Consider the following 26,998-nt stretch of genomic DNA (forward strand, 5'->3'; position numbering starts at 1 on the left):
ACGTGAGTTTGGGGCAGGAGCCGGGGGTCTATCTGTTTTCGGACCAATGTAAGAGTGTTTTGGCAATTCTTTTTTTGTTAGGTGATGTTAGAGCAGAGAAATTACACACTTTAGCTTTAACTGTGAAGGCCGTGTATTGATTAGAGCAATAATTGCCTCTAGAGAAGCTGCTCTTATAAAAATTACTTAGATACACTAATATACTAACAAAAAGTAGCCAACTATGTTCAAGCTGGTTAAGAGGGCAATGTTTTAATTACTGTACATAATTATATATGATATAATTTTTACACAGGAACTAAAACACAAAAAGCATAAAACTTGAACGCATACATTTACACTAAATACAAATAAAGCCTTTTTCAGATGAGCCCTTTTTTTCTTATGGAGCTTAAGGAAATTTGTGTTCCACTGATGTATTTGCAAATTTTAATCTTGTCCGTAACAAACACATCTGTTGCATCTGGATGCGTGTCACGTCAGCGGGGAACACCGTGGATCGAATCCCGTTGTGATCGGGGAGTAATCGTGATTGCATAATCAGTGATGGCCGTGCTGCAGATGTTGCATTTTCACATCTAACATTATATTTTTCATAAACTAATGGTTAAGGTTAGGTATAGGTTTGGGTTTGGGTTTAGTAGACTTTATTAAACAGTCATTCCTCATATGTGCTTGTACAGCAGAAAACAACTTGCTTCGTGGACATTACACCCAGAAAATGGCGCTCGCACTTGACCATTATGCCCAAGAACACTTACCGCTTTGGCCACATGGGGCAGTGTTCCAAATTTCGTTAAGTATATGCCGATTTTAGATGAAGAAAAGTTGACCTACTCTTTCTGATCTCACTGTGAGATTAGTCTGGTCTTGTTGTACTGCCTTTATTGTGAATTTCTGGGTAAAATACTAGTGTGTGGTTCAAGTGCTGCAAGCTGACATCCCATCCTACATAAAAATAACCTTACCATCTACGGATAGAATTTATAATTTTCAATTAACTCTACACTGCCTTGTAGCTTTCCTCCAGGTCAGGATTACCTCTCACATTTACATATACCTCATGTAAGATAATAGAGAACAGCCTTACGTCTACATTTCCGACTGCTTCCAATAATAGCTGTATAGGTCTATGGGTGAATTTCCTGCCGGCTGAGAGGGATAAAAATAAAGGGTAAACAAAATAAATAGGGTAGATCTTTCACAAGACATATATTCCCCTTCGATTGTGTGTTGGGCAACATGTCTGAGGGCTGGTAGAACAAATCTAAGCAGGGAGAAAGATGGATATCAAACCAGCATGGTCCCCACTGACTTGTTTGGCACTATGAAAATATTGGCAATTTGCACTGGGTCTTTACCTGTGATTTATCTGCGAGTATAGCCCTTCTGAGGCTCTGAATAAAACATGGCCTTGCTCAGCATCCACAAAGCATTCCATTAATCGGCATTCGGATTGTTTTAGACTGACTACTTATCTTGCACCATGGATTAACCACATGGAGCTCGTGCCCCATATGTGGATGGCCTTGAATTTTATGTGAGGTAAAATTGAAAACTCCTGTTATCTTCTTTTCCCCTGTCCTTGCCCTTCTTTTTACATCATTTTCTGTTTTTCTCTCTGTCTTCTTTTTGCTTCTGTGGAAATGAGATGATATCAGAGCTTCTGGCTTTAACTGGCAATAACGTTTGAACCCTATAATCCATTATAAATATTATCAATCCAAGTGATATAGAATTGATCTCTGGAAAAGGAAAAAGATCAGCGCCAACACAGTGATGACGGACATCGGTGATGCTTCTTGCATTACCGCACGTGTGTTATCACTGCATTTTCTTTGAGACTTTAGTTTTTTACTTGCTGGTATCAAACTCCTATTGAGAAAACTGTGCGATCTAAGTTCCATAACGGCATTCGCATAAAAATGAATTATATCTTTTGATATTTCAACAAAATAATCTTCATGCATGTGTTAAAGGAAGTAGTATAGTCCAGGCCGTAACCGTGTCTTGAACATTGGGGGAGACCAAACCATTTTGGGGGTGGGGGGGTCTCGGGTGTTGAGGTCACAAATATAGTGCTCTTTGGTCCTTTAAAATAGTAAAGGTGCTGAATGCAATAATTTTCTGAATAAAGGCTTTATATCTTAACACAATCTTTTCTTCAAGAATACTAACGCTGTTCTTTTCCATTCAAACACAGTTCATAATGACCACTCCTGTCAAAGTCCAAAGAGAAAATAAAAATCATTATTAAAATACCATAAAAGTAGTCCATACAACACAAAGCTGTTGTATGGTCACAGACAGTTTGGAATATAGTGCACAAGTCTTATGGACTACTGTTATGATGGCTTTATACTGAACCTTTAATAGTGCTTTATAGTATTTGTCCTTTTTTGAAGCTTGACAGCTCCTGCTCACTATAAACTGTTATTCTATGGAATAGATCTGTTTAAAAAATCTGTTTCTTGGATCTGTTTATGTTCCAGGAAAAGGTAACAGCATATGGGTTTTGAACAACATAAGCGTGAGTAAATGAGTGAGTAAAAGTACATTTTCCAATTTTAGGTGAACTACTCCTTTAACTGGTGGATCATTTTTTGAGCATAAACCTGACTGGTCACTTTTAAAAGAAGAGTCTTAGGAGATGCTGTACAAAACTCAGAATGAATTAAAGACATAAAGAAATTATTTAGAAAATCTTAAGTTGATTATTAATATTATTTGCATTAAAATATATGACACTGTCCTTGCCACAACTTAAAAACTCAGTGGAAGGCACAAGGCACAAGTCACAGGTCTAATGTTCTAGTTCTAATCTATGGGTGATAATGCTCTATTTTATGTTTTATAGATCATTTTCTTATAGACAGTGTCAAGTGGATTTTCTAAAAAGCTACTTCAAAAGCTTGCCATATTACCTCATTCTTTCAATTCCTTTATAATATACACACATTCGCTCTTTGTCTTAAGCCTGATTCGCTGAAAACTGTTCCGTTAATGTTTTTACATTCACAATTATGAATGACATACGTATACTGTACATGCCATATTTTCAATTCAAAACAGCGAATTTCGCCGAATTTCATCGGTCGGTACAACATTTCAATTATAAAACAGTGGACAATTATTTCATGTTTAGTTAGATACTTGCAGTACATCTTACATGACACTAACACACTTAACCTGAACTGCTTGCTGATGCGCGGCGCTGGGATAATCCACGAGGTTCCCACTTAGCATCTTAAACTTGATTCCCGCCTTCATCGATTTGATTTGGCTGTCTTAAGTGACATTGACGAGCGGTGTTAGACTGCTGAGCATGCTATAAACTTTTTAAACCATTATATAATACCTGCGACAACTTAATGACAATTAGACAGTGGTGCATAATGGACTGCAGCAGAACAGCAACAAGCACATCAATTATTGGGGGGGGGGGGTTCAATCTGGCCATATCTGATCATTGAGGGGGACACAATGTATATTGTGGTTACGGCCCTGAGTCTAGTCATTCGACAACTGACAAGTTTAACAGTTACCGCTAGTTTTTGATTTTTCCATATTTAATTTGTAAATCTATTTTTTGCGGCAGTGCTATCGCTTTTAAGACACAGTAAAACCCTCTTGGAGAAATTGCTTCTTTAAATTTATACCTTTTAAAGCACAGCCATATGCATTCAGATGGAGATCTTTGGCCATTGCGTTTTGTTTTTTGTTGCTTTTTGAGCACCTTGCGTCATGAGTGCCATATTTTTAAGGTGCTTTGTGTCGAATTTAAAAACACTTAAACTTTTAAAAATACATCTCGAGACACTGTGTTCTGTACATTGTGTTGCTGCTGTTTTTGAAGCAGTAACGCATCTTATGTAAATGCTCCCTAAGAAACGTGCGTTCGGGGTCAGGTGAACCCGAAACCAGCCCAATTAAACAGGGCTTTCTTAAAGGGATAGTTCACAGAAAAATGAAAATTCTGTCATCATTTACTTACCATCATGTACTTTCTTGTCATGTAAATTCATATAAACAAAAGGAGATCTTAGGCAGAGTATTAGAAACTGACAGCCTCAACCATTCACTTTCATTGCATCTTTTTTTCCATACAATGAAAGTGAATGGTGACTGAAGCTAATATTCTGCCTTATATCACCTTGTGTGTTCCACAGAAGACAGAAAGTCATACATGTATGGAACAACATGAGGTTGAGTAAATTATGACAAAGTTAATTTTTTTGTGAATTATCCCCTTTTGGACCGATTATTTGTCTAGTCGTTCAGGCAACGTTCAACTGGTCAATTTTGATGTAGTTTTCCTCTCCAGTTGCATCCGTCCGAGGCTTAAATTATCATTTTTATGAAGACAGATGTATAGCTTGCCGGTTTCAGAGGTTATCAATGTTAAATAGCAATGCATCATTGAACGCTTCAAAATTCAAATGGGAGCTATTTTTCGAACACCATTATTTTCTCAGTCTCCGTAACCTTCTGGATGCTCAACATATTTTTTCGTCTCACGGTGTCCATTAATTTAGCCAAACCTGAACACAGTAATGAACTGTAATGTGTGTTTTGTGAAGCGTTTCAGAGATATAGACAGGCGGGCGAGCTGTAAACATGAAACTGGGTCAGACGCAGATAGGACTCTGATGTCCCTGATAAGATTTCAGCTGATGGCAACGCAAAGCCGCCCTGATCCTATCAGTGAAAGTACTCAAGCTAATTTCACAGTGCTAACTGAACAGCCATTAAGACCCTACAACTCCATATGAGCAGGAGCAGGTCTCTGCTTTTTATCTTATTAATACTGTGTCAAAAAACTGTTGGCACGGTGAGGAACTGCATCTCTCTCTGTAATGCAAGATGTCTCTGCCATATGAAATGAAAGCCAAATGAACCCTTTGCTAAGCTCCGCCCCCTTGGTTACTGTTGCTCACTCAGACTTGTATTAGAAAACTCCCATTACGAATAAATTGGAGATTTCTGTGAACAGCGCAATTTTTTTAGAAAATGTGCTCAAAGTGGTAAAAATGTAGTGTATATTATTCTTACATGGGCTGCAATGAAGTGCGACATTGCAAAGTATTTTTAATCTGTTGTTTATCTTGATAGAAATGGTTACATTATGCATATTAAAACATATGGTACTTTGAACTCTTTTGTAACTATCACATTTTCTATGACCTGAATCAATATGTTAATGAATTAACATGAATTTATCTTGGAGCAAACGAGGGTGTCTTTTTTTGTACAATTCAGATTAAACTATCCAAACACTCAGTTCTTCTATAGACTTACAAAAAAAATAGCAAAAGCTTGTTGGACTTTTCACCAAAACATTTTAATTCTATCTTCATTTCTCACCCTCATGTTTTTTCAAACCTATATGATTTTCTTTCTTCTGTGGAAGACAAAAGATGTTAGTTTCAGTCACCATTCGCTTTCATTGCATCTTCTTTCCATACACTGAAAGTGAATGGTGACTGACGCTAACATTCTGCCAAAAATCTCCTTCTATGTTCCACTGAAGGTGAGTAAATGATGACAGAATTTTCACTATTTAAGTGAACTATCCCTTTAAGGTAAATGGTCGTAACAGGCTTAGTGAGTGTTTAGTTAAAACGTTCAATGAACTGCAGTAAAATGCTAGCGAACTGCTCTTCTAAAGCAAATTATCTCCATTGCAAAGACACTAAGAAATCAATTATTTAAAGAATTCTGTTTTTTACATTTTACTCTATGTACAGCAGGAAGTTTGAGATGACTGCTTGTGTGCACCACAGCATTACAATGATGTAATTAAGTTTTTACCTTAGCCACACATGAAATGCTATTTGTTGTGACAGTCCCCACTTGAATAAGAAATTTGATGGATGTGACAACAGTCATGTTCAACTCTGTCTTTGTCAATGCCTGTTTAAACACGTTCTGTTGGCATGTATTAAATTAGCTTGAATTCATTTTAAAGTCATTGCAGTGCAGTGGTTAACTCTTGCTCCTGGCATGTTGAGCTTTTGTGCTCATGTGGATGACACAGGTTCTTCTGAAACAAGTTGGTTCACTTGGAAACCATCTTGGTAACGTCTTTCAGGCAGCTATTTTCTAGTAATCCAAGTATAGAAAGATCAAAATCTTCTGAGTTTGTTTAACAAATTTCAATAACATAGAGTGGCCCTAAATAATTTTAAAAAGTTGCTAATGTAATTCCATTAGATAACAAATATCCAATCGAGTGGCTTTTGCAAAAAGAAATTGTCAGAACTACACTGTAAAAAACAAAAATCCTGTTGTTTTTACAAAAATAAATAAATATAGCTGTGGTTGCCAGAATAATTGTTAAAAATAGAGTAAAAATGTAAACAACTTTACAGAACAACCTTTGTAAAAAAAAAAAAATTACATTTTACAGTTAAAACTTGTTTTTATGGTATATTTTATGGTGCAGTACCGTCGTTTATATTATTAAATGATAAACTTAATATATTAACCTTCTGAAACTGTAAAAATCTGCTTTTCACTTTATAATGTATTGTTAATTACTGTAGTAATTACAGAAGGGCACATGATGACATGAAGTTCATCAATAGTGGCCCTTTCAGGAGCAGGGACCAATAAACATGTGGAGACAGTGCTCGGTGTCACTCGCACAAACACGTAACACCATCAAGGTAACACATGTGAAATTAGAATTATGCAATAAACATTAACTAAACTACATCAAATAAAACACAGAAAACCCCAATGTACATAACTGATATTAAAAATAAGAAGAAACATAACTATTCCCATAAAATATAATGAAATGTATTGGGTCACGCAGGGAATTCTGGGAATGCCCGATTATTGTTTTTTACTGTAATTTTAACAATAATTTACCATAAAAAGTACATGTACTCTCTTGTTAAACATAATATAAATTTTAACCATTAATTATAGGGGAAAATCATACTTTTTACATATTAAATTTTTTTTTTTACAACATTTTACTGTAAAACTACATGTATTGTCTTTTTAAATATGACATTTTTTAACTTATATTTTAGAGTAACTACTCATTAACCAATTTACGTTTGTTTACTGTATTTTACAGTTTTATTTTACTTTGTCATTTTTGCAGTGACTTTAAACAACTGGTCCCATTTTTAGTGGATTGATGAAGACAATGTAGTTCAATACATTAAACATGAAATATTCCTGATTTATTGTCATTTTGAACTGAACAGTGTATATTTTGTTTTTCATTGCATAATTTGAAATGTAACAAAGTTCTTTTTTGTGATGTTATTAAAAGTGTGTGGCCTTTTTTTTATATATATATATATGTATAAATGCCACTTTGTTTGATATTGTGTTGTGTAATGCAAAGACATATATATACATTTTAAAGTATACTTTTGAGGCTACTGTATGTCAATAAATCTGACAGTATCAGTATGTTAAATCATTAAATTGTGCTTCTTTAGCTCAAAGTATGCTAAAACTGTATTTTTCAAATAGGTCCTGAGAATGCGCATTCTACCGCAATTTTAGGGCAAAAGGGATAGGTGATGTCTTTGCTAATGGCTATATATGATGTTTTTTAAATATGTTTATTTTCCATTATATGCTCTCTTTGTCTAACCTCCAACATATCCGAATCCCATTCCCCTCTCTTCCTTTCCAATAATTTTGTGTAACTGTCTACAAGTATTATCTGTGAGTAAAACAAATAAAATACTAATCGAGATTATCCCTCAAAAATTAATTAATAATAAAATACATTATGTTGAAATTTTATTTAACGGAGAGAAATTGGTTTTAAAATCTTAAAACAACATTCAACCAGAAAATCTTGTAGGAAGTGTGCTTTTATGAATATGGCATTGAGATGTTATTGAAATAAAATCTTCATTTAATTTGGTGCAGAATAGTATATCACATTAAAGGCAGTCATAGGCAATTACCATTTTCCATACCAATTACCATACTGCTGCAGAACTCATCATCACCATCTATAATTGGACAGGTCAGGAATGTACTGTATGAATGGCCAGTGATATCAAAGCAGGTCTGTCTGTTCTCAGGTCTTCCTTTTCTGCAGCTTCTATGTGTTGAGCATGTTCCCAGAAACACTGTATTCAATATAGTCTCAGTAGGGAGGAGCCCATATGTTCTGTTTAATTGTACTGAAATGACTGCATTGATCTGAGATGTACTTACAGATGTGTTTGCAATAGCACTTGAACAGATGTTCTGGCCTGGGTTTGACACCTTTTACATTTTATATCAGATGTTTTTCAAAGCTTTGTGCTTCAATAGCATGGAGTTTCTTATTTCAGTCTATAATCTGGTGTCCAAGGAGTATCATACTACCATGCTAATCTTAATATTTCTGCATTACAGTATATTGATTGAAATGGAAACATTGTAAGAGTAATATGTAATTACGCTATTCCAAACATAGCCGCAGACACCAAGAGACAACGTCTTTTCCACTCTGAATATGTAAAAATAAAAAACAAGAGCTGCATCAAGCCTAATTAAATCTACTTCTTCTTGATTTGCATATAATTGAGCTCAAGACCCGTAAATTGATTTTGCCAAGACAGCTTGGCATTGGTAGAATGTGAAATGAGCATTTCTTATGCAGACGAGCATTCGAAAAGTAGCTAAATCCATACTGGTGCGGTTGACAGTGCCCACATGTTTATACTAACTTTTGATGGGCAGACCTGGGGAAAAAACAGGCATGTTAGGTTTAATGGTTCATTCTGGGAAAAGGCATTATTGCATTACACCTGGTTAGCACATATGCAAATTTGTGACTACTCTTTTGTATGAAAGTTCAGGTTTCCTTGCTTCTGTTGAAGCACACAAGATGCTCTTTTAAACACTCTTAAATCATGCTGGATAACATGGATCATCAGGTTTTGCACAAACCTGTGTAGTCCATGCTAACTTGCATGAATGCATGTCATTAAAGCAACAGAGGGGGATGCCATATACTGAGAAATTCTGAAATAGATGTTAATTTTTCAGTTAACTTTTCACTCAAATTACATCCTGTCCTTTTGCGACATCCAAAGTAATTTTGCATGCTCAAAGCCTAGTGTGACTGCAGCCTAATATGGAAATTAACAGTTCTGTTTAAGAATTTTTATATAATTCCCTTACAAATAATAGTACATTGGTACACAGAACATTGCTACTCAGATGGCAGAATGCTCTGCCCAATAGAAATAGATCTTCCCCAGCAAGAAACTAAATCTGAAAGAATATTGGTGAGGTGGTTTGCAAGAGTGAAAGCCCGAGCGCTAAGCTCAAATCTCGTATTTTTTGAGAATGCCTCATAATTGTCTATCAGAGTGCAGTGAACGGCCATGCGAGACGCTTCTCATAAAACGGTTGTGAAGAGCAGCAGAGCTCTCGCTGAAACACAGATGGAGCAGCTTGATTAAAAATTAATATCAGCGGACGGTTGCATGGGGAAAAAATGAGTGTAGCTCTTGGCCTGCCAGACAGCGATGTATCCTCAGCGGGAGAGCCTCCAAATTCACGATTGCCTCACATCCTTGAGTTTCTCACTTGAGTTGAAAAAAGAATCACATTCCTTTTAAGATGCATCAAGAAAATCTAACATGAAATTAAGATGCCAAGAGGCTAATGGTGAATCAACAAGTTATTTCACAGTTTAGTGGCTGTTAAGTGTCATTTTAAAGACAGGGCAAGTTCCCTTTGATCAACCGGTAGCACATGGCGCTGACAATGTCATAAGTCATTGGTTTAATTCCCAATTAACATATAAACTGATAAAGTTGCTTTGGGTTAAAAGCATCTGCCAAATGCGTAAATGGACATTAAGTTGTGTTTTTGATTTCATAGAGGAATAGTTCAGCTAAACATTTTAATTTAGTCATTGTTTAGACACCTTTTCTTCTGTGAAACACAAATGGAGATGTTAGACTAAATCTCCGAGCTTCTGTCCATACATTGAAAGTGAATGGTGATTTATACTGCCAAGTTCCATATCATAAAAGTTGTCCATACCATTCTTGCAATATCTTTTACGTGTTATGAAGCCATACTATAGATTTTTTTGAGGAACATACTGAAATTTAAGCTGTTGTTCATTGATAATCTTCTCCTCTGCTGTGAATTTAAAATCTCATTTGCATTGTGATGGTAAAATGAGGTCACATGATACAAGAGTATCAGTGCTGTTTGGCATCAATGAACATGAGCAAATTAAATTTGAAAGTAATGGCAGAGGAAAAGATTATCAGTGAATAATGACTTACATTTTGGTCTGTTCCTCACACAAAGCTATCATATGGCTTCAGAAGACTTGGAATGGCAGTTGTGCATAAATCATATGGACTACTTTTATGGTGCTATTATGATGCTTTTTTTTGTCCTTTTTGGAGATTGGGAGTAGAATTCACAATCTATATTCGTTATGTTAAAAACAATGCTTAGGCATTGTGCCTAGCCTCTCCTTTTGTGTTTTAAGGAAGAAAGAAAAGAATACAGGCTTGGAATGACATTAAGGTGCCTAAATGATGACAGAGTCTATTTTTTGTTTTATTATTATTTTTTTTTTTATGCAAACTATTTCAGTAAGTATTTCAAGCCAGACATGAAGCCTTTCAAAGTTAAAAGCCACTTTAAAGTTGCTTTTCCAGAACCATTGATTAATATCTTCCACCTATACCTAAGTACTTCATTTTCATTCAGGGAAACATGTTTGCTGTTTGATATATTGCTAAGAAATTATTGTTACTTGGGTTGAGTGATTCTCTCAAGATTTCATTAAAGCTCTGAATGTAATTATGCGAATTCAGAGGAAACCCACAATTTAAACCTAACTAACATACAATTCAAGGATTTCTGTGTTTGATGTCAGAGCATGTTAAATTTTGTACCTGCAGATGTGTGAACTTTCTTTTCAATAGCCAAATTTAACTCCTTGGAGTGAAAGTTTTAAATTTGTGTTTTATAGACACACACACACACACACATACAAACTGTTAAACATGAGACCTGCTCATCTTTTTAGATAATGCTTAATTATTACTATACTTCTGATTATTTTATGATTCTAGCCATACTTACTTTTTTAAAAACATTTTCATGTGAGTAAAAACCTAAAAGAGAATTAAAAATTGTATTATTAGCATAACTTTAAAAAGTATTTGGAATGTCCCTTATATGCTTTTTATGACAGCATGTATTCAAGCTGGCATTAACAAGTTTGTGCGAAACCTGATGAACCATGTTTCCCAAAATGATTTAAGAATGTTCCAAAGATTATCTTGTGTACTTCAATGTAAGCAAGGGAATCTGACCTTTTGGACAAAGGAATTAACAAGGTCTATGCTACAAATATGCTTATTTTAGTAGTGAAATAGAAACAGTGCAGAATCATAAATATTTCTTGTTCATTTTATGTTGTAAATACATTGCTTGTTTTTTTTAAGAATTTTTTTTTTAATTCTGAAACTTTCTTTTTTTCATGGGATTTTAAATATGGTCTTAGACTTTTGGGCCCTACTGTGTGTTCATTTTGACGTAAAGCTTGAATAAAAATAGCTTTATTAATTTCTGTTTTTCTCCAGAAAAAAAAAAAAAAAAAAAAAAAGCTTTTTCTCCAGAGACAAATGTTCTGAGAAAGTGTTCTTCTGAAGCATATCACCAATTACAAATCTTTTAAAATAAAATAGATGTTTGGTTCTTGGAAAACATTTTTGGCCCATGAAGATCTTAGAGTAATAAAATTAGAAAGGTTGAGGGGTTTGTGTTTGATTTTGCTGTGTTGAATGTCAGATCAGCTGTGGACAGAGAGAGAGAGAGAGCGCTCCGACTCCATGCAGGGTTTTCAGAGGTGATCAATGCTTCCCACAAACAGATCAAACAGGCTTTGTATCAACAACACTGGCAGCAATATAAAGTCTCCCTGAGAGGACTTCACATGTTATTGCCTTTGTATCCAATTCACACATTTGATTTAGACCCACCAGCTGAGAACTTCTGGTCGGGACACAGGTCTGTTCTGATAGAGTTGCAAATAAAAAAATAAAGCTAAATGCATATGCAGTAGCAAAATAAATAGGCTTGTGAACTTTTAAAAGGGAGGAGAAAATGCTTCCCATGTCTTTGCTGACATCTGTTGTCCCAAGTAACTTATTTCCCTCTGTGCTCGTTTAACGTCACTTGTATTGTATCACTCTGTGGTTTTTTTCTTTTTATATAATACAATAATTTCAACTCATATCAATATTTAATGTCAGTTTATTTGGTAAGTAGTTATGTAATAAGTAGGATAATATACAGTCCGCTGGTTATTATCGCAAATAGAACCCTATCAGAGTGATATAAGACCCTGTCAGTGTTTATTTAGTGAATTATCCCTTACATACATTGTTGGGTAAGTTAATAAAAAAAAAAATTCACAACAAATCACTAATTACTACTTTAAAACTGTAATCAGATTACTGACTTTACTGATTACTTCGGAAAAGTAATCAAATTTTTAGTTTCCTTCTAAACACATTTCACAGAAAAACTTTTATTTTTCAGATTAAAAAAATTAGTTTTTCCGTTCAACGAAAATAATGTCTATATTTCCTTCATGTTCATTGACTCTTTATATGGGGCACACACCCTTCAGCTGTAGCAAAACGCAAACAGATGTACATATTAAAATAATTCATGTTTTAAATGTATTCTACATATCATTTTGGAAATGTGTAACCCATAAAGTAATTGACTTAATTGAAAGAAACTGTCCATTACACTACTTTTGTATTTTGATTACACCCAACACTTAATACATACAGTATATTGAGAAAATGTCTAAGTAACATTTAGATTTGTTATTACAAGCTGGGTTTCCATCCACGTATTTTTATGCCAATTTTGGGATATTGCATAAAAATGCTGGATGGAAACACCAAGATGCAAATGAAGTTTCCAAAATGCTTGTTACAGAGGCTGCCATAATAAGGACAAAATTGGCTACACCACAATCTTTTTGTGAAAAAAATAATAATGGGACTATCAAAGTATAGTCAAGTACAAGCTTCAGATAATATCAATCAAGCCAAAAGGAAGTTCTTGTATTGGGTGATCAGGTTCTGTTTGAAGCCAAGACCTGGTGAAGATAATCATACGCACATTAGTCTTTAAAAGCAAAACAGCACAGCCAGTCTGCTGTCAGGCCTGTTCTGATATATTGTACCTCTGTGTCTCCGCTGTGTAACATTTGTGGGTCCCTGGGTCGAAACAAAAATGACCTTCGAGTGCAAATGGCCTATCCATTTAGTCAGTGCAGAGGCCATTAGACGGGTGTTTGTGCTTAATAGAGCCTGATGTTGTGCTTGACTGCGGTTGGAGCCATACCAGTCCTCTTCCATTCAGAGGCATCATAACCATCTCTGTCATTATGCCAGTATCATTTGAACAAATGTTAGTCTATTCTGCAGGACTTGGGGGAGAAAAGTGATCGCTTCTTCTCTCCCCGTCCAGTTTTCCATGCTGTGGTTCATTGGACTTTAAGTTGAACTGAAATCAGCCTGGCGCTATGTAACTGATGAATCACCAAAGTTGATATGCACTTATTTTTCACCGTTCTTCTTGTGAATTTAATTGAGATTCATAAATGTATTCATTAAATGAGTTGTTCAGACAGAGTTTTGAATCATTTTGACTGATTCAGAAGAATCAAAGTGATAAAGATTAGACTCAATTTATTCGTGAATCCGACATAACTAGCACCGATCCGCATGCAGTTTACACATGCAGATGTGTTATTTTTTTGCAGTGTTCAGTCGCAAAAGTAACAAAATTGTCTGGAGAAGTGTATCGGAGTAAAAGTATTAATTTTAGGAAAATCTAGTGAATTAAAAGAGAAAGTCAACAGAAATATTTATACTCTAGTAAAGTAGAAATGTACTGTACTTAAAGGAATAGTTCCCCAAAAATGAAAATTCTCTCATCATTTACTCACCCTCATAATATCCCAGATGTGGTTGACTGTCTTTCTTCAGTAGTACACAAACGAAGATTTTTGGAAGAATATTTCAGCTCTGTAGAATGAAAAATGCAAGTGAATGGGTGCCAAATATTTGAAAATCGTAAAAAGCACATATAGCCATCATAAAAGTAATCCATACTACTCCAGTGGGTAACTGTAATTAATGTCTTCTGAAACTAAATGCTAGGTGTGTAAGAAATAAATTAACATTCAAACTTTCTTTGCTAAAAAATGTTAGCTTCCGACCAGCTTGTTGATGAGAGTGGAGTTCAAACTGCCTCTCACGTGACATAAGCGCTTAAGCCTCCTCTGCATGGATATTCATACGTAGATACCATATTAGCAGCTGTTTTTGTTTCCACACAAAAGCAGTTTATGTAGTGGGCAAGGAGCAAGTATCCATACCAGCCAAATGAGGCATCTACGTATGAATATATACACTCCTCTGTTGTAAACAACACTACGCTTCCTTATTTTTTCGAATTTCAATGTGCTTACATTACGCAAGAGGCAGCGTGTATTCGAATCGACCCTAGAGAATTTTTAGTAAAGAATGTTTTAAATATTGATCTGTTCCATACACATACCTAGCGTTTCGCTTCAGAAGACATTTCTTAATCCACCGGAGTTGTCTGGATTACTTTTATGATGGCTATATGTGTTTTTTGAGCTTCAGAAATTTGGCACCCATTCATTTGCATTTTATGGACCTACAGAGCTTAGATATTCTTCCAAAAATCTTCGTTTGTGTTCTGCTGAAGAAATACAGTCATACACAACTGGAATGGCATGAAGGTGAGTAAATGATGAGAGAATTTTTTTGGGGGGTACTATTCCTTTAAGTAGAGTAACAAAGTATTTGTGCTTCGTTACTATACACCTCTGTGAAAAGTAAGTAAAACATTTTATTCTTAAAAGGTGAAGTTTTAATTTCTGCACCACCAAACAGATTTCAAAAATTATGAGTGGTTCAAACTGGTTTCCCACACACTCCCCTGTCTTCTATTAGTAATGAAACAGACAGAGTCCCAGACCAATTTGGGATTGTCACACAAACAGAGCATGTTGTGATAGCACCACAGTGTTTACTCTCATTGGGGAACTCAACCTAGTTATTTCTGCATATTAAGCTGGGATATTCGTTTTTTTTTACATCAGAAGATTACACATGTCACCTTTAAAGTCAACATGAAATCAAAATTTTGCCTATTTACTTTCATAATGCATATTCCTGGTCTTATTGTGTACACATATTTAGTGCATGTTATTCTAAGTAAGTTTTTTTTTATATATATATTTATAAAATATATTCTAATAACTTAATACAGGCTATAGGCTCCCCCTCTGAAACCACTTTAATTTTCAACTGACACCACTCTTAATTTTTTAACCCTTCCCCCTCGAACCACCTGGATCCTTTCTGGTATGTAACGCCCACTTTTCATAATCAATTCTTGTTGGATAGTATCAAGTCCTACACTACATTTTCTCATTAAAAATCCTGTTTTACTCAGAAAAACACCCAATAATAAAAGTACAATGGGTTGCGAAAGTCATTTCACAATGACTTTAAGACAATATTTCAATGTTAATGCTAACTTGAATCATTATTATAACTCTCAGCTCTTTTGGAATGCCTGTAGTCATCTAATGGCCCCTTAACATCTGTTAGGCACAGTATGGTGTTTTTTAAGCAACACATTCTCTGTTTTGTAAATATGGCCACATGCAGCTAAAGTTCATTCACCTAAAACCCTACCCAAACATGCACTGCACTCCTCAACAGCTGAAGATCACAAGTGAGCTACGATTAGACCTAGCAAAACTCTGCTGTATTGATTTTCTGTCCTGGGGGTGCAACACACATGCAAGTGTACGGGCTACAAAGGGAATTCATTTGTAGGCAAGCACATTAGTTTCCTGTCAAGCGCCTCTCCTGCTCTCTGTGAAAACATGGTGGAATATTAAGAACAGAACTTACTGAAATCTGGGTCTCCCGTGGAGATATTGATCCCCGGGAGTAGACCGGAGTCCTTCAAGCCAGTCTCAGTCAGGAATGAGACGTTAAGTTTTAACAGCCCTGTCTCTCTGAGAAAGAAGATTGCACCTTGTACATTTTTAGAGTCAAAGTATTACACAGTTGCATCACTTGCAATTGAAGTTTACTTTGAATGCTGTTGTGGGGTATTAGAGTTCAGCACTGGTTGGTTTTGATGTCAAAATTAGAAATTAGAAAACTCAGAGCCCAGTCTCATGTCTTAGCCAAGTACAAACAACATTGCAATAATAACTAGTGCTGCTTGTCAATGCAAAATTTGCCATCATTTTACTAGGGTGTTCAGAGTGGTTGCCAGGGTGTTGATATGTGGTTGCTAGGGTGTTCTGAGTGAATGCTAGGACATTGCTACTGTAGTTGGTCTCTATGAAGTTCCGGTCCCTAGATATTGCTTGCATTCCTCCATCGTCTATGTTGTTGTTTTTTTGTTCACACTTCACATTTAAATTAACACTATCCTTCAATATGGCAATGTTGTCCTTCTGCATGTGCACATTAATCTTGTCTGCACTTTTTCTTTTTGCCAGCCCTTTTTATTAAGTGCTTCGAAATCTCTTTTTCAGGCATGAAGCGAATCCATGCACTTACCATCCAAGCCAACTATGAGCTGAGAATTGACCTGGAGGACTTCGAGAACAGTACCTCCTTTGCACAGTATGGATCTTTTGGAGTGGGTTTGTTCTCGGTTGACCCGGATGAGGATGGTTACCCGCTGAGCATCGCTGACTACTCTGGCACTGCAGGTATGGTACACACTTTAGACTCTCTTTGTCCAAGAATTCCTGTGCAAATTTAACCTGCTGTGCGGAGCGGGCCTCTTAAACAGCAGCTAAGAACTATTACTTTTATTGCGAAGGCAGAGCTCTCATAGGAAGTTATAAGTAAAAGTGTTTCTCTCTATTCTGAAGACAGACTGTACACCAACAGAAATTAAATCGTGGACCGCATTGATGTCTGGAGCCAAGGTTAAAACATTTCAAGGTAGAACCTCAGATGTATGTGTATGTAACCTAAGTGAAACTTCTGACTTCAACTGTGTATATATATATATATATATATATATATAATATTGGTTTGATGAAAATGCAGCTAGCACATTTTTACTTGTTGTAAACCCTTATGTATGTTATATATATATATATATATATATATATATATATATATATATATATATATATATATATATATATATACAGTTGAAGTCAGAAGTTTACATACACTTAGGTTGAAATCATTAAAACTAATTTTTAACCACTCCACAGGATTCATATTAGCAAACTATAGTTTTGACAAGTCGTTTACGACATCTACTTTATGCATGACATGAGTAATTTCTTTCAACAATTGTTTATAGACAGATTGTTTCACTTTAAGCTGACTATATCACAATTCCAGTGGGTCAGAAGTTTACATACACTTAGTTAACTGTGCCTTTAAGCAGCTTGGAAAATTCCAGAAAATGATGTCAAGCCTTTAGACAATTAGCCAATTAGCTTCTGATTTGCTAATTGGAGTCAACTGGAGGTATACCTGTGGATGTATTTTAAGGCCTACCTTCAAACACAGTGTGTCTGTGCTTGACATCATGGAAAAATCTAAAGAAATCAGCCAAGACCTCAGAAAAAAAAAAAAATAATGGAACTCAAAAAGTCTGGTTCATCCTTAGGAGCAATTTCCAAATGCCTAAAGGTACCACGTTCATCTGTACAAACAATAGTACATAAGTATAAACACCATGGGACCACGCAGCCATCATACTGCTCAGGATGGAGATGCATTCTGTCTCCTAGAGAGGAACGTAGTTTGGTGTGAAAAGTGCAAATCAGTCCCAGAACAACAGCAAAGGACCTTGTGAGGATGCTGGAAGAAACAGACAATTATCTATATCCACAGTAAAATGAGTCCTATATCGACATAAACTGAAAGGCTGCTCAGCAAGGAAGTTGCAAGTACACATGGGGACAAAGATCTTACTTTTTGGAGAAATGTCCTCTGGTCTAATGAAACAAAAATGTAACTGTTTGGCCATAATGACCATTGTTATGTTTGGAGGAAAAAGGGTGAGGCTTGCAAGCCGAAGAACACCATCCCAACCGAGAAGCATGGGGGTGGCAGCATCATGTTGTGGGGGTGCTTTGCTGCAGCAGGGACTGCTGCACTGCATAAAATAGATGGCATCATGAGGAAGGAAAATTATGTGGATATATTGAAGCAACATCTCAAGACATCAGCCAAGAATGGTCCAAATGGACAATGACTCCAAGCATACCTCCAAAGTTGTGGCAAAATTGCTTAAGGACAACAAATTCAAGGTATTGGAGTGGCCATCACAAAGCCCTGACCTCAATCCAATTTGTGTGCAGAACTGAAAAAGTGTGTGCGAGCACGGAGGCCTACAAACCTGACTCAGTTACACCAGTTCTGTCTGGAGGAATGGGACAAAATTCCAGCAACTTATTGTGAGAAGTTTGTGGAAGGCTACCCAAAACATTTGACCCAAGTTAAACAATTTAAAAGCAATTTTACCAAATAAGTGTATGTAAACTTCTGACCCACTGGGTATGTGATGATAGAAATAAAAGCTGAAATAAATAATTCTCTCTACCAATATTCTAATATTTCACATTATTAAAATAAAGTTGTGATCCTAACTGACCTAAGACAGGGAATATTTTCTACGATTAAATACGATTATGTCAGGAATTGTGAAAAACTGAGTTTAAATGTATTTGGCTAAGGTGTATGTAAACTTCTGACTTCAACTGTATATATATATATATATATATATATATATATATATATATATATATATATATATATATATATATATATAGATTTTATTGGTTTGATGAAAATGCAGTTAGCACATTTTTACTTGTTGTAAACCCTTGTGTATACACAAGGGTTTACAACAAGCAAAAATGTGCTAGCTGCATTTTCATATATAAAAATAGTTAAAGGGTAAGATTAGCATTTAGTGAAGTTTAAGGAATGGTTCGCACAAAAAAACAAAAAAAATCTGTCATAATTTACTCATCCTTAAAATGTTCAAAACTTGGATGTCTTTTGTGGAACACAGAGGTATTAGCCTCAGTCATTTTTCACTTTCATCTTTTTTTATGCAATCCATAGAAAAACAAATTCATATAGGTTGCGAACAACATGAGGGTGAGTAAATTTTGACAGAATTTTCATTGAACTGTCCCTTTAAACACTGACTGGAAAGCCAAGCTTTGTGGCCTGAACTGCACCAAGCAAAACAAAAAAGATGGGCCTAGAATAGAAACTATCATGAGAATCACAAGACCAATTTAAAGTTTCCTGGCCTGTTGTCAGCACTGTTCAGATATATTCCAGTGGCACACTAAGCAACGGGGGCCGCAGGTTATCGTCTGTGCCGAAGTGATGAGCAATTCTGTATGCTTCACCTGTGCTGTCGCCGGGGCCTCTTTTTAACGTTAATTGGGTCCCGCACTCTATTATTCTCAGGTGTCTTTCCCCAGGCACTGCCCTGCTCGCTGGGTCCGGTCGCAGGCGTGACCTTCGCCGTGTGCCAGAAAGGGCAGGGATAATGAAGCTGTAGAATACATCTTTGGCATTCTAATAAAGCAGACTCTCCGCTTATTATGGGAGACATAAACAAACACTCCTATTAACATAAATCAAGAGGAGAATACTGCTTCCACGCGTCTAATTAGCAAGGCTGTTTTAAACATCCTCTGCTAGAGGAGTCATGCCACATTGATTCCTAAACGTATCAGTTACGTCTTGTTTTGGACTCTCACGGTGCTGTCTTGATTGATGTGTGCTTAAAATGCACACATGATTGTTTAAAGGATTAATGTATACATGAATGGTAGGTTGGACTTGCAGAGGTGACCATTTACATTAAATGACATTTAGATTTTTGGTTTGAGCTGGGTGCTGTTTCAAATGCAGGCCTGCTTGATTATGAAACGTACGTTTCCAGTTCAAAAACAAATACTGCATCCTGGTCTCATAGAATCATGTTCTACATTTTTGCAAAATTATTTTTATATGGCTCGTTGTACACAGGCACTTTCCTAGTGAAAGGAACAATAGAGGCTCTACAACAACTTTAATTCACTGTCACACAAATCATGAGTAAAACCCCAGATTTTCAGTTCATAAACACTTTTCGCCCTGCTCCTGTAACAAGTAGTTGCTGAGATAAGATGGGAGATGCTGGATCTAATTGCAGGTTTTTAATGAAGATGATGAAAGTGAAACAAACGCGAACTCAAACAAGAACTGACAAAGAGGGAACAAATCTAGAGGGTATTTATACACACAAGGGCTAATGAAGGAATGGAGAACAGGTGAGAGCAATGGGGAACAGATGGCAGTGATGAGGGCAGTGCATTATGGGAAATATAGTCCGGGGGAAACAGAAGACAGAGGACAAAAACCTTGGAAACATGACGGAAACACACTGTGACAGTTCCTCGCACAATGCTATCTTATGACATTTAACGCTTTTACTATAGTGCCCGACTTGTAATGCGATACATATTAATGTTTGCATTACATAACCAACTACATTTACAAATTTGTTTAAGAGCGATCATATAGAGTGTTGCATTTATGATGCAAAGGACCAGGGGACGAGTCCTTAAGTGGATGCACAAGCAGACACATGAACCCAAAGTGTCATTAAAACACCACAAATTTATGTGGTTGCTTCAGCAATTGTGTTTTTCATGTCACATTTGTTTTAGGTTAGGGTTTAAGGTTTGAGGGGAGGGAGGTCATTTTGTTGGTATAAAACTCGGTAGAGCATTAACGTTTCAAACCTCATCTATTTGGGAGAAAATTCAACTCGCTTTTAGCAGCACACTGTGGACATTTCACCTCAAAAGTGCCGCAATACTTATAGGAACCATGAAATCTAATTTTGCAAATGTAATTTTCTCATGTAATCTTCATCAGGCTGGAATATTGTCTGTATGAACAAGTAACCAATGTCGATCCACTTTTCTATTCTCATGATAGCCGTAAATAACACTAGTGACAGTTACTCAAGTAAATATCAAAGGTAGCTAAAAGTGTTGTCACAACTGACTTCTGCTGCTGTGTGAATGTAGCGAGAGTCGCAATGTGCATAAAACAAACTAAAAAACAAAACAAAAGAAAGACAGACCATAATAGAACATCTCAGCCAAACTATGACTCCTGGAAGGCAAAACAGTGACACCTTTAATAATGGTTTGTCAGACAAATAGCAAGTTTGTCCTCAGAGTCCAACCATCAAAGAATTTAGAAAGGAAAAATGTTGACACAAGGTCATGGGTAAAAGCACATCGTGGCCATGAAACCAGGTGTGAAAATGATTGAATGTGTCAGGCAGCTGAAAATTCAACAAACAGCACACTTTAATATATTCTCTATGAATTTCACTGGCATTCTCTGAGCACACAGAATCTCTTTCTTATATATTAATGACTGACTAGGAAACACCAAACCAAAGGAAAACAAAACCAAAAAGACACTTTAAAGAACTTGCTGATATAGCAAAAAATAGTTATAATTAAACAAATTGAGCAAAACTTTATGTAACTCTACTGATCTGTTAATAGAGTTAATTAGTGATATATTGTAAAGGTGAAGTGTGTAATTTCTGTGTCAGCAGTTGCACTAAATGGAAATGGGTCATTCCGTGTCAGTTCAACCAGAGGTCTCCGAATCAAAATTTTGTTTTGCTAATTATTTTACAGGTAAATGGTTAACGTAACTGCTGATGAAAGCCAAAATATTAAATGTCATGGATCAATATTCAGTATTCAAATCAACATTTACAGAGTAATCCATTATACTGTAGAGGAGATCAAAATGACAATTTTCGCCTATGAATGGAGCAAAATATAGGTAAAGAAATTACCATAGAAAGTGGCATCGTCATTATTTTATTTTTGGCAAGGCTATTTGCACTAAGTGCAAATTTACTACCTGGTGCAAATAGTGGCAGATACTATTTACCCCCCCTAATTAAATAATAACATACAGTATAACGGAATCACTGAATGTTTATAGTGTTTATTTAGAGTCCAACAGACCTCTAAACCAACCCCTACCCCTAAACCTGATCCTAACCTTCCCTTACAACAATTACGGTTTAACTACAGTAACCATGGTATTTTATAGTCAAATCAAATTAAACATAAAATTATATAATGGTCATTGTATTAACACCATATTACTGTAGTAACACTATGGTTAATTGCATTAAAACAATGGCTTCTGCCAAAAACATGGTGACTACAATATTATTATAGTAAAAACATTTCTCTCAAATCCTTGACTTTCACCATGACCAAATCACTGCAATTTTTATGTATTATTATTTATTATTATATTATATATTAAGTAATATTAAAGGAAATAAAGTGGAGTGGAGACAGGAAACAGGACAGGGACAAGTGGGACAAAAGGCGGAATTGAACCCAGGTCGTCCAGAAGAAAAAAAACACATCATGCCACTGCAGCAACACTTAGGGATGCAGTTTGTCTTAAATTTTTGTGTTTCAACCAGACTATTTGAGTGCAAATAGCCACACTGTGTGGCAGGTACTATTTACACCTAGTGCAAATAGTCACTTATTTTTACACAGAGACAGGTTTGTTGCTTAAATCAGTTTGACTTCAGTACCCCTTGTTGCATTATATGCCAATGGAGTCAATAATAATAATAATAAAAATAAAAAAAACATATATATTTTTGTGTGGTCTTTCCAAAGTCAGAGTGCCTGTCACTCTAGAAGTATTACTGTAAAGATAACTTCATAACGTTTTAGATTCTGGTTCAAACTTTCCTTTTTTGTCTCTCTTTATTATTAAGGCTCTATATGGTTAAATCTTTAGAAAATTTATTTTTAAAAAATCTAATATTTCAGCAGGGGTAACTGTCAGGCCAACATGGAAGTTTTCTTGACAAACTTTATTTTTCTAGTTATTTTTGCAATTGGGTTATGGACGGACGGATGGATGGACTATTTTGCCAGCCATCCAAGTTATTTCTTCAGTAGACATCCAAAACTATGCAAAGCTGTCTGAAAAGTGTTTTTAGAAATTGTGTGCTTATACTGATATACCTATTTAATATACTGACATTATTTCAAGATGACAGCGCATCCCTGTGGTGTTTTTGATGAGCCAAACCCCAGAATCCTTTGTTTGTCATAAGTTACTCTGATGTATTTTGCAACTGCGATAAAATCTCACGTTTTGTCTTCCTTTGTGGTTCAAAAGTACACAGTTGTGCCTCACACCCTGTCTTTGAAGGCAGTTATAATATGAACATTCTAGCATGCAGTGCAAATGTGAAGCAATGCATGCTGTCTTTAAAGCGGCGCTGTTTAATGAAAGGCCTTTGTGATAGAGAAGGAGAACTCAGCTGCAGCAGGGTGCTCTGGAAAAATATAATTACCTGAGATGAGTTTTACACCTATGATGTCCTGATCTCTGTAAACACTTTGAGTACTAATACGCTGCCAACTTCAAAGCGTGCTAGTGCACCCACACAGAAAGGTTTCATAACTATTAGGGAGGCCAGAGTCAGAACCGTAATTGCATGTGAGTGTTTGATTATTTTGTAACAATGCTTGTCTAAGTAGATGAGTGTATAATTTCTCACAGATGTTGCTGTGTTTTCGGCATTAATGCGATTATGCGTTCATGCGCATAACCTAATGACTTGCATCAGCCTCCTGAGCAAGTCGGTCCCCAGACATTTCCTAAAAGACATCCCCCCCAACCTCCAGGTGCACAAGATTTGAGGTCTGTTTTGCATCAAGTCACACAATTAACTGAAAGGATTAATCATGAGATTTAGGAAATTAGTAATTTTTCCAACCTCATTTCAGTAGTTTGCAAGTTAATGTAATCCTGTGGATAGTGCAAACGTGTGTGGCTCGCTGTCCGGGACGAAGGACTCAAGGCTCCAAACTTGACCCAAGCTCAAATACCCCCCAAAAGAAGCCAGTAAATGGTACAGCGAGTCTTTAGCTACAGAGCCTTGTAGTTTAGGAGAAGATGTAAACTATGGGTCCTTGTATGAGATGGGCAGATGTGCCAAAGAAGATAGAATCGAGTGGGACTGCTAGCTGAGGCAGCCTCGCACTAGGGTCTGCGTCAGAGGATATGAAACTGGGAGGTCTAGGACAGGTAGAGATTGGAGAGTGAATGCAAGTTGAAACACTGAAGGGACAGTGGCAGTGATGGCCGCATGGAAATGAGCTCTGAGAAAGCTGTTGTGCACTGGAGGGATATTTAGACCCGAACACGAAGGGCCACCCCTGCGGTAGGGCAGAGTCGCCCTGGACAGAGGTGTGAATCCTAGCCACCGGACCAACCTTAAGTCTCCCTCCAGGCTTGGTTCGTTTGAAGGATGGGCCCATGTGGCGAAAGGTGCGAGCCCCGTGGAAGGAGACTCGGCGGCTGCTTGAGCAAGCAAGCCCAACCTGAATTAGAACGGGAGGGCCCTCACTGACGGGGGAGTCATCCCAGGCCGCAAACAGGAGAGCTCACGATACAAACAATCGTCAATAGTTCACACTGCATTCGGGAGGGAGATCCCACTGCTGATCGAACGGGAGAGCCCTTGAATGGATTGTGTTGGAAGGGTCTGCAACGCCCAACCACGGGTGCCTTATACAAATAAATGGGAGTTCGCTTTCACGCTTTCGAATGGGAGAACCCCCTGCTGCGATTCGAATGGGAGACCTCATGATACAAATAAACATCAATAGTTCACACTGCGTTCAGATGGGAGATCCCACTGCTGATCGAACAGGAGAGCCCTTGAATGGATTGTGTTGGAGGGTTCTACAACGCCCTACCATGGGGGCCTTATACAAATAAATGCAAATTAGCTTGCACGCTTTCGAACGGGAGAACCCACTGCTGCGATTCGAATGGGAGAGCCCTTGAGTGTTTGAGGTGGGCCGTCCAGCAACTGGAGACGGGGGGCTCCTGGACTGGCCGGAGAGGCCCCCACTGCATCTAAATGGTGGGGCCGGCCTGATGGATTGACAAAGATGAAGCAAGCGTCCCCCTGACCCTGATCGTGAATGCATCGTGGTTAGCTGATAAGGGCTTGTTGTGCTTTTCTGATATGGAGATGGATGGTACGGATGTAGCTGAGGTAAGCGTCAGGTGACCAATGGCCCAGTAGGTGTATTTGATGCTCGGGCAGGCCTTTTTGGGCTGGTGTGGCTGCGGCACCGATACAGAAGGAATGGCTTGAGTATGGTTTTTCTGAGATGCTGGATTTAATTTGAATGGATTTGAGGTATTTTTGGAACCAGAATTGGGAAACTGCTTGGTTTTTGTCATATATGAAAAGTGGATCGAGAGTATTTCTGGATTGAGACCTTCTATAATGGAGGTAGTGTGCTAGTGATTGAAAGGGCTGGATGGGAGTGGGCAAATTGAAAATTTAGTGCCCTCTTTTGGTTTGGTCTGTTTTGCTTTGTTGAGAGGGAATTTATCTTGGGAGAGCTGGGTGGAATTCGGCAGGTTGGAAATGTAAATTGAATGTCCTCTTTGTGTTAGTCTGATTCTCGTAAATGATTTACTCTGCTGCATATTTACATTTATTCATTTGGCAGACGCTTCTATCCAAAGCGACTTACAAAAGAGGAAAATATAACCGAATCATCTTAAGGAGACAGTGGTACGAAAAAGTGCCATATTACAAAGTTTCACTAGCATCATAATAGTATTCAAAACAGATTAAAGTGCAAAAATTATTATTATTTTTTTTTTTAATTAGTGACTGGTTAAGTGCTTCTGGAAAAGATGTGTTTTTAGTCGTTTTTGAAGACAGAAAGTGAGTCAACTTCACAGATGGAGTTGGGAAGGTCATTCCACCAACGTGGTATGATGAAGCCGAAAGTCCGGGAAAGTTTTTTGGTGCCTCTTTGTGTTGGTACGACAAGGCGATGTTCCTTAGCCGACTGCAGGCTTCTAGTGGGAGCGTAGCTCTGCAGAAATGATTTTAGGTATGCTAGAGCAGACTCAGTGACTGTTCTGTATGCCAGCATCAGAGCCTTAAATTTGATACGTGCATTAACCGGCAGCCAGTGGAGAGAGACAAGGAGTGGTGTAACATGCGCTCTCTTTGGTTGATTAAAGACCAGGAGTGCTGCTGCATTCTGGATCATTTGCAGGGGTCTAATTGCACATGCAGGGAGGCCTGCAATGAGAGCTTTACAGTAGTCCAGTCTAGTTATGACAAGTGACTGAACACGAAGTTGTGTGGCATGTTCAGAGAGGAAGGGTCTTATCTTCCTGATATTGTAGAGTGTAAATCTACATGATCTTGCAGTCTTTGAGATGTGGTCAGTGAAATTTAGTGTGTTATCGATGGTTACCCCTAGATTTCTGACCGTTTTGGAAGGCGTTACTGTAGTTGCACCAAGCTGCATGGTGATGTTGTGTTCAACAGCAGGTTTGGCTGGAAAGACAAGGAGTTCGGTCTTGGCTAGGTTGAGTTGCAGGTGGTGTTCCTTCATCCCGGCCGAGATGTCTGCCAGGCAGGCAGAAATTCGAGCAGTCACTGTGGTGTCATTGGGCTGGAAAGACAAGTAGAGCTGTGTGTCATCAGCGTAGCAGTGGTAAGAGAAACCGTGTGCCTGAATGATGGATCCCAGTGATGCTGTGTATATAGAGAAGAGAAGTGGCCCAAGCACTGATCCCTGAGGTACCCCAGCAAGTAGCTGGTGTGGCTTGGATACCTCACCTCTCCAGGTTACCTTGAAGGACCTACCTGATAGATAGGAATTAAACCAGTCAAGCACAGTTCCTGTGATGCCCAGCGAAGAGAGGGTGGAGAGTAAGATCTGATGGTTGACTGTGTCAAAGGCTGCAGAAAGGTCCAGCAGAATCAGGACGGAAGGAGGACAGCAGGACAT

At 37.2% G+C, this 26,998-nt stretch overlaps 1 protein-coding gene across 2 annotated transcripts in view; it reads left to right on the plus strand.

The window, feature by feature from the left end:
• The window catches only part of LOC127423950 (fibrinogen C domain-containing protein 1-like), a 157,013-nt gene that overhangs the window by 120,441 nt on the left and 9,574 nt on the right, over nucleotides 1-26,998 (plus strand). For both annotated transcript variants that reach the window (XM_051668667.1, XM_051668668.1), the window contains exon 7: nucleotides 16,631-16,810. In XM_051668667.1, the coding sequence (XP_051524627.1) occupies nucleotides 16,631-16,810 (180 nt within the window). The remainder of the gene's footprint in view (nucleotides 1-16,630; nucleotides 16,811-26,998) is intronic.

The sequence above is a fragment of the Myxocyprinus asiaticus genome, chromosome 33 (assembly GCF_019703515.2).
Source record: "Myxocyprinus asiaticus isolate MX2 ecotype Aquarium Trade chromosome 33, UBuf_Myxa_2, whole genome shotgun sequence".
In the NCBI taxonomy this organism is placed as follows: Eukaryota; Metazoa; Chordata; class Actinopteri; order Cypriniformes; family Catostomidae; genus Myxocyprinus; species Myxocyprinus asiaticus.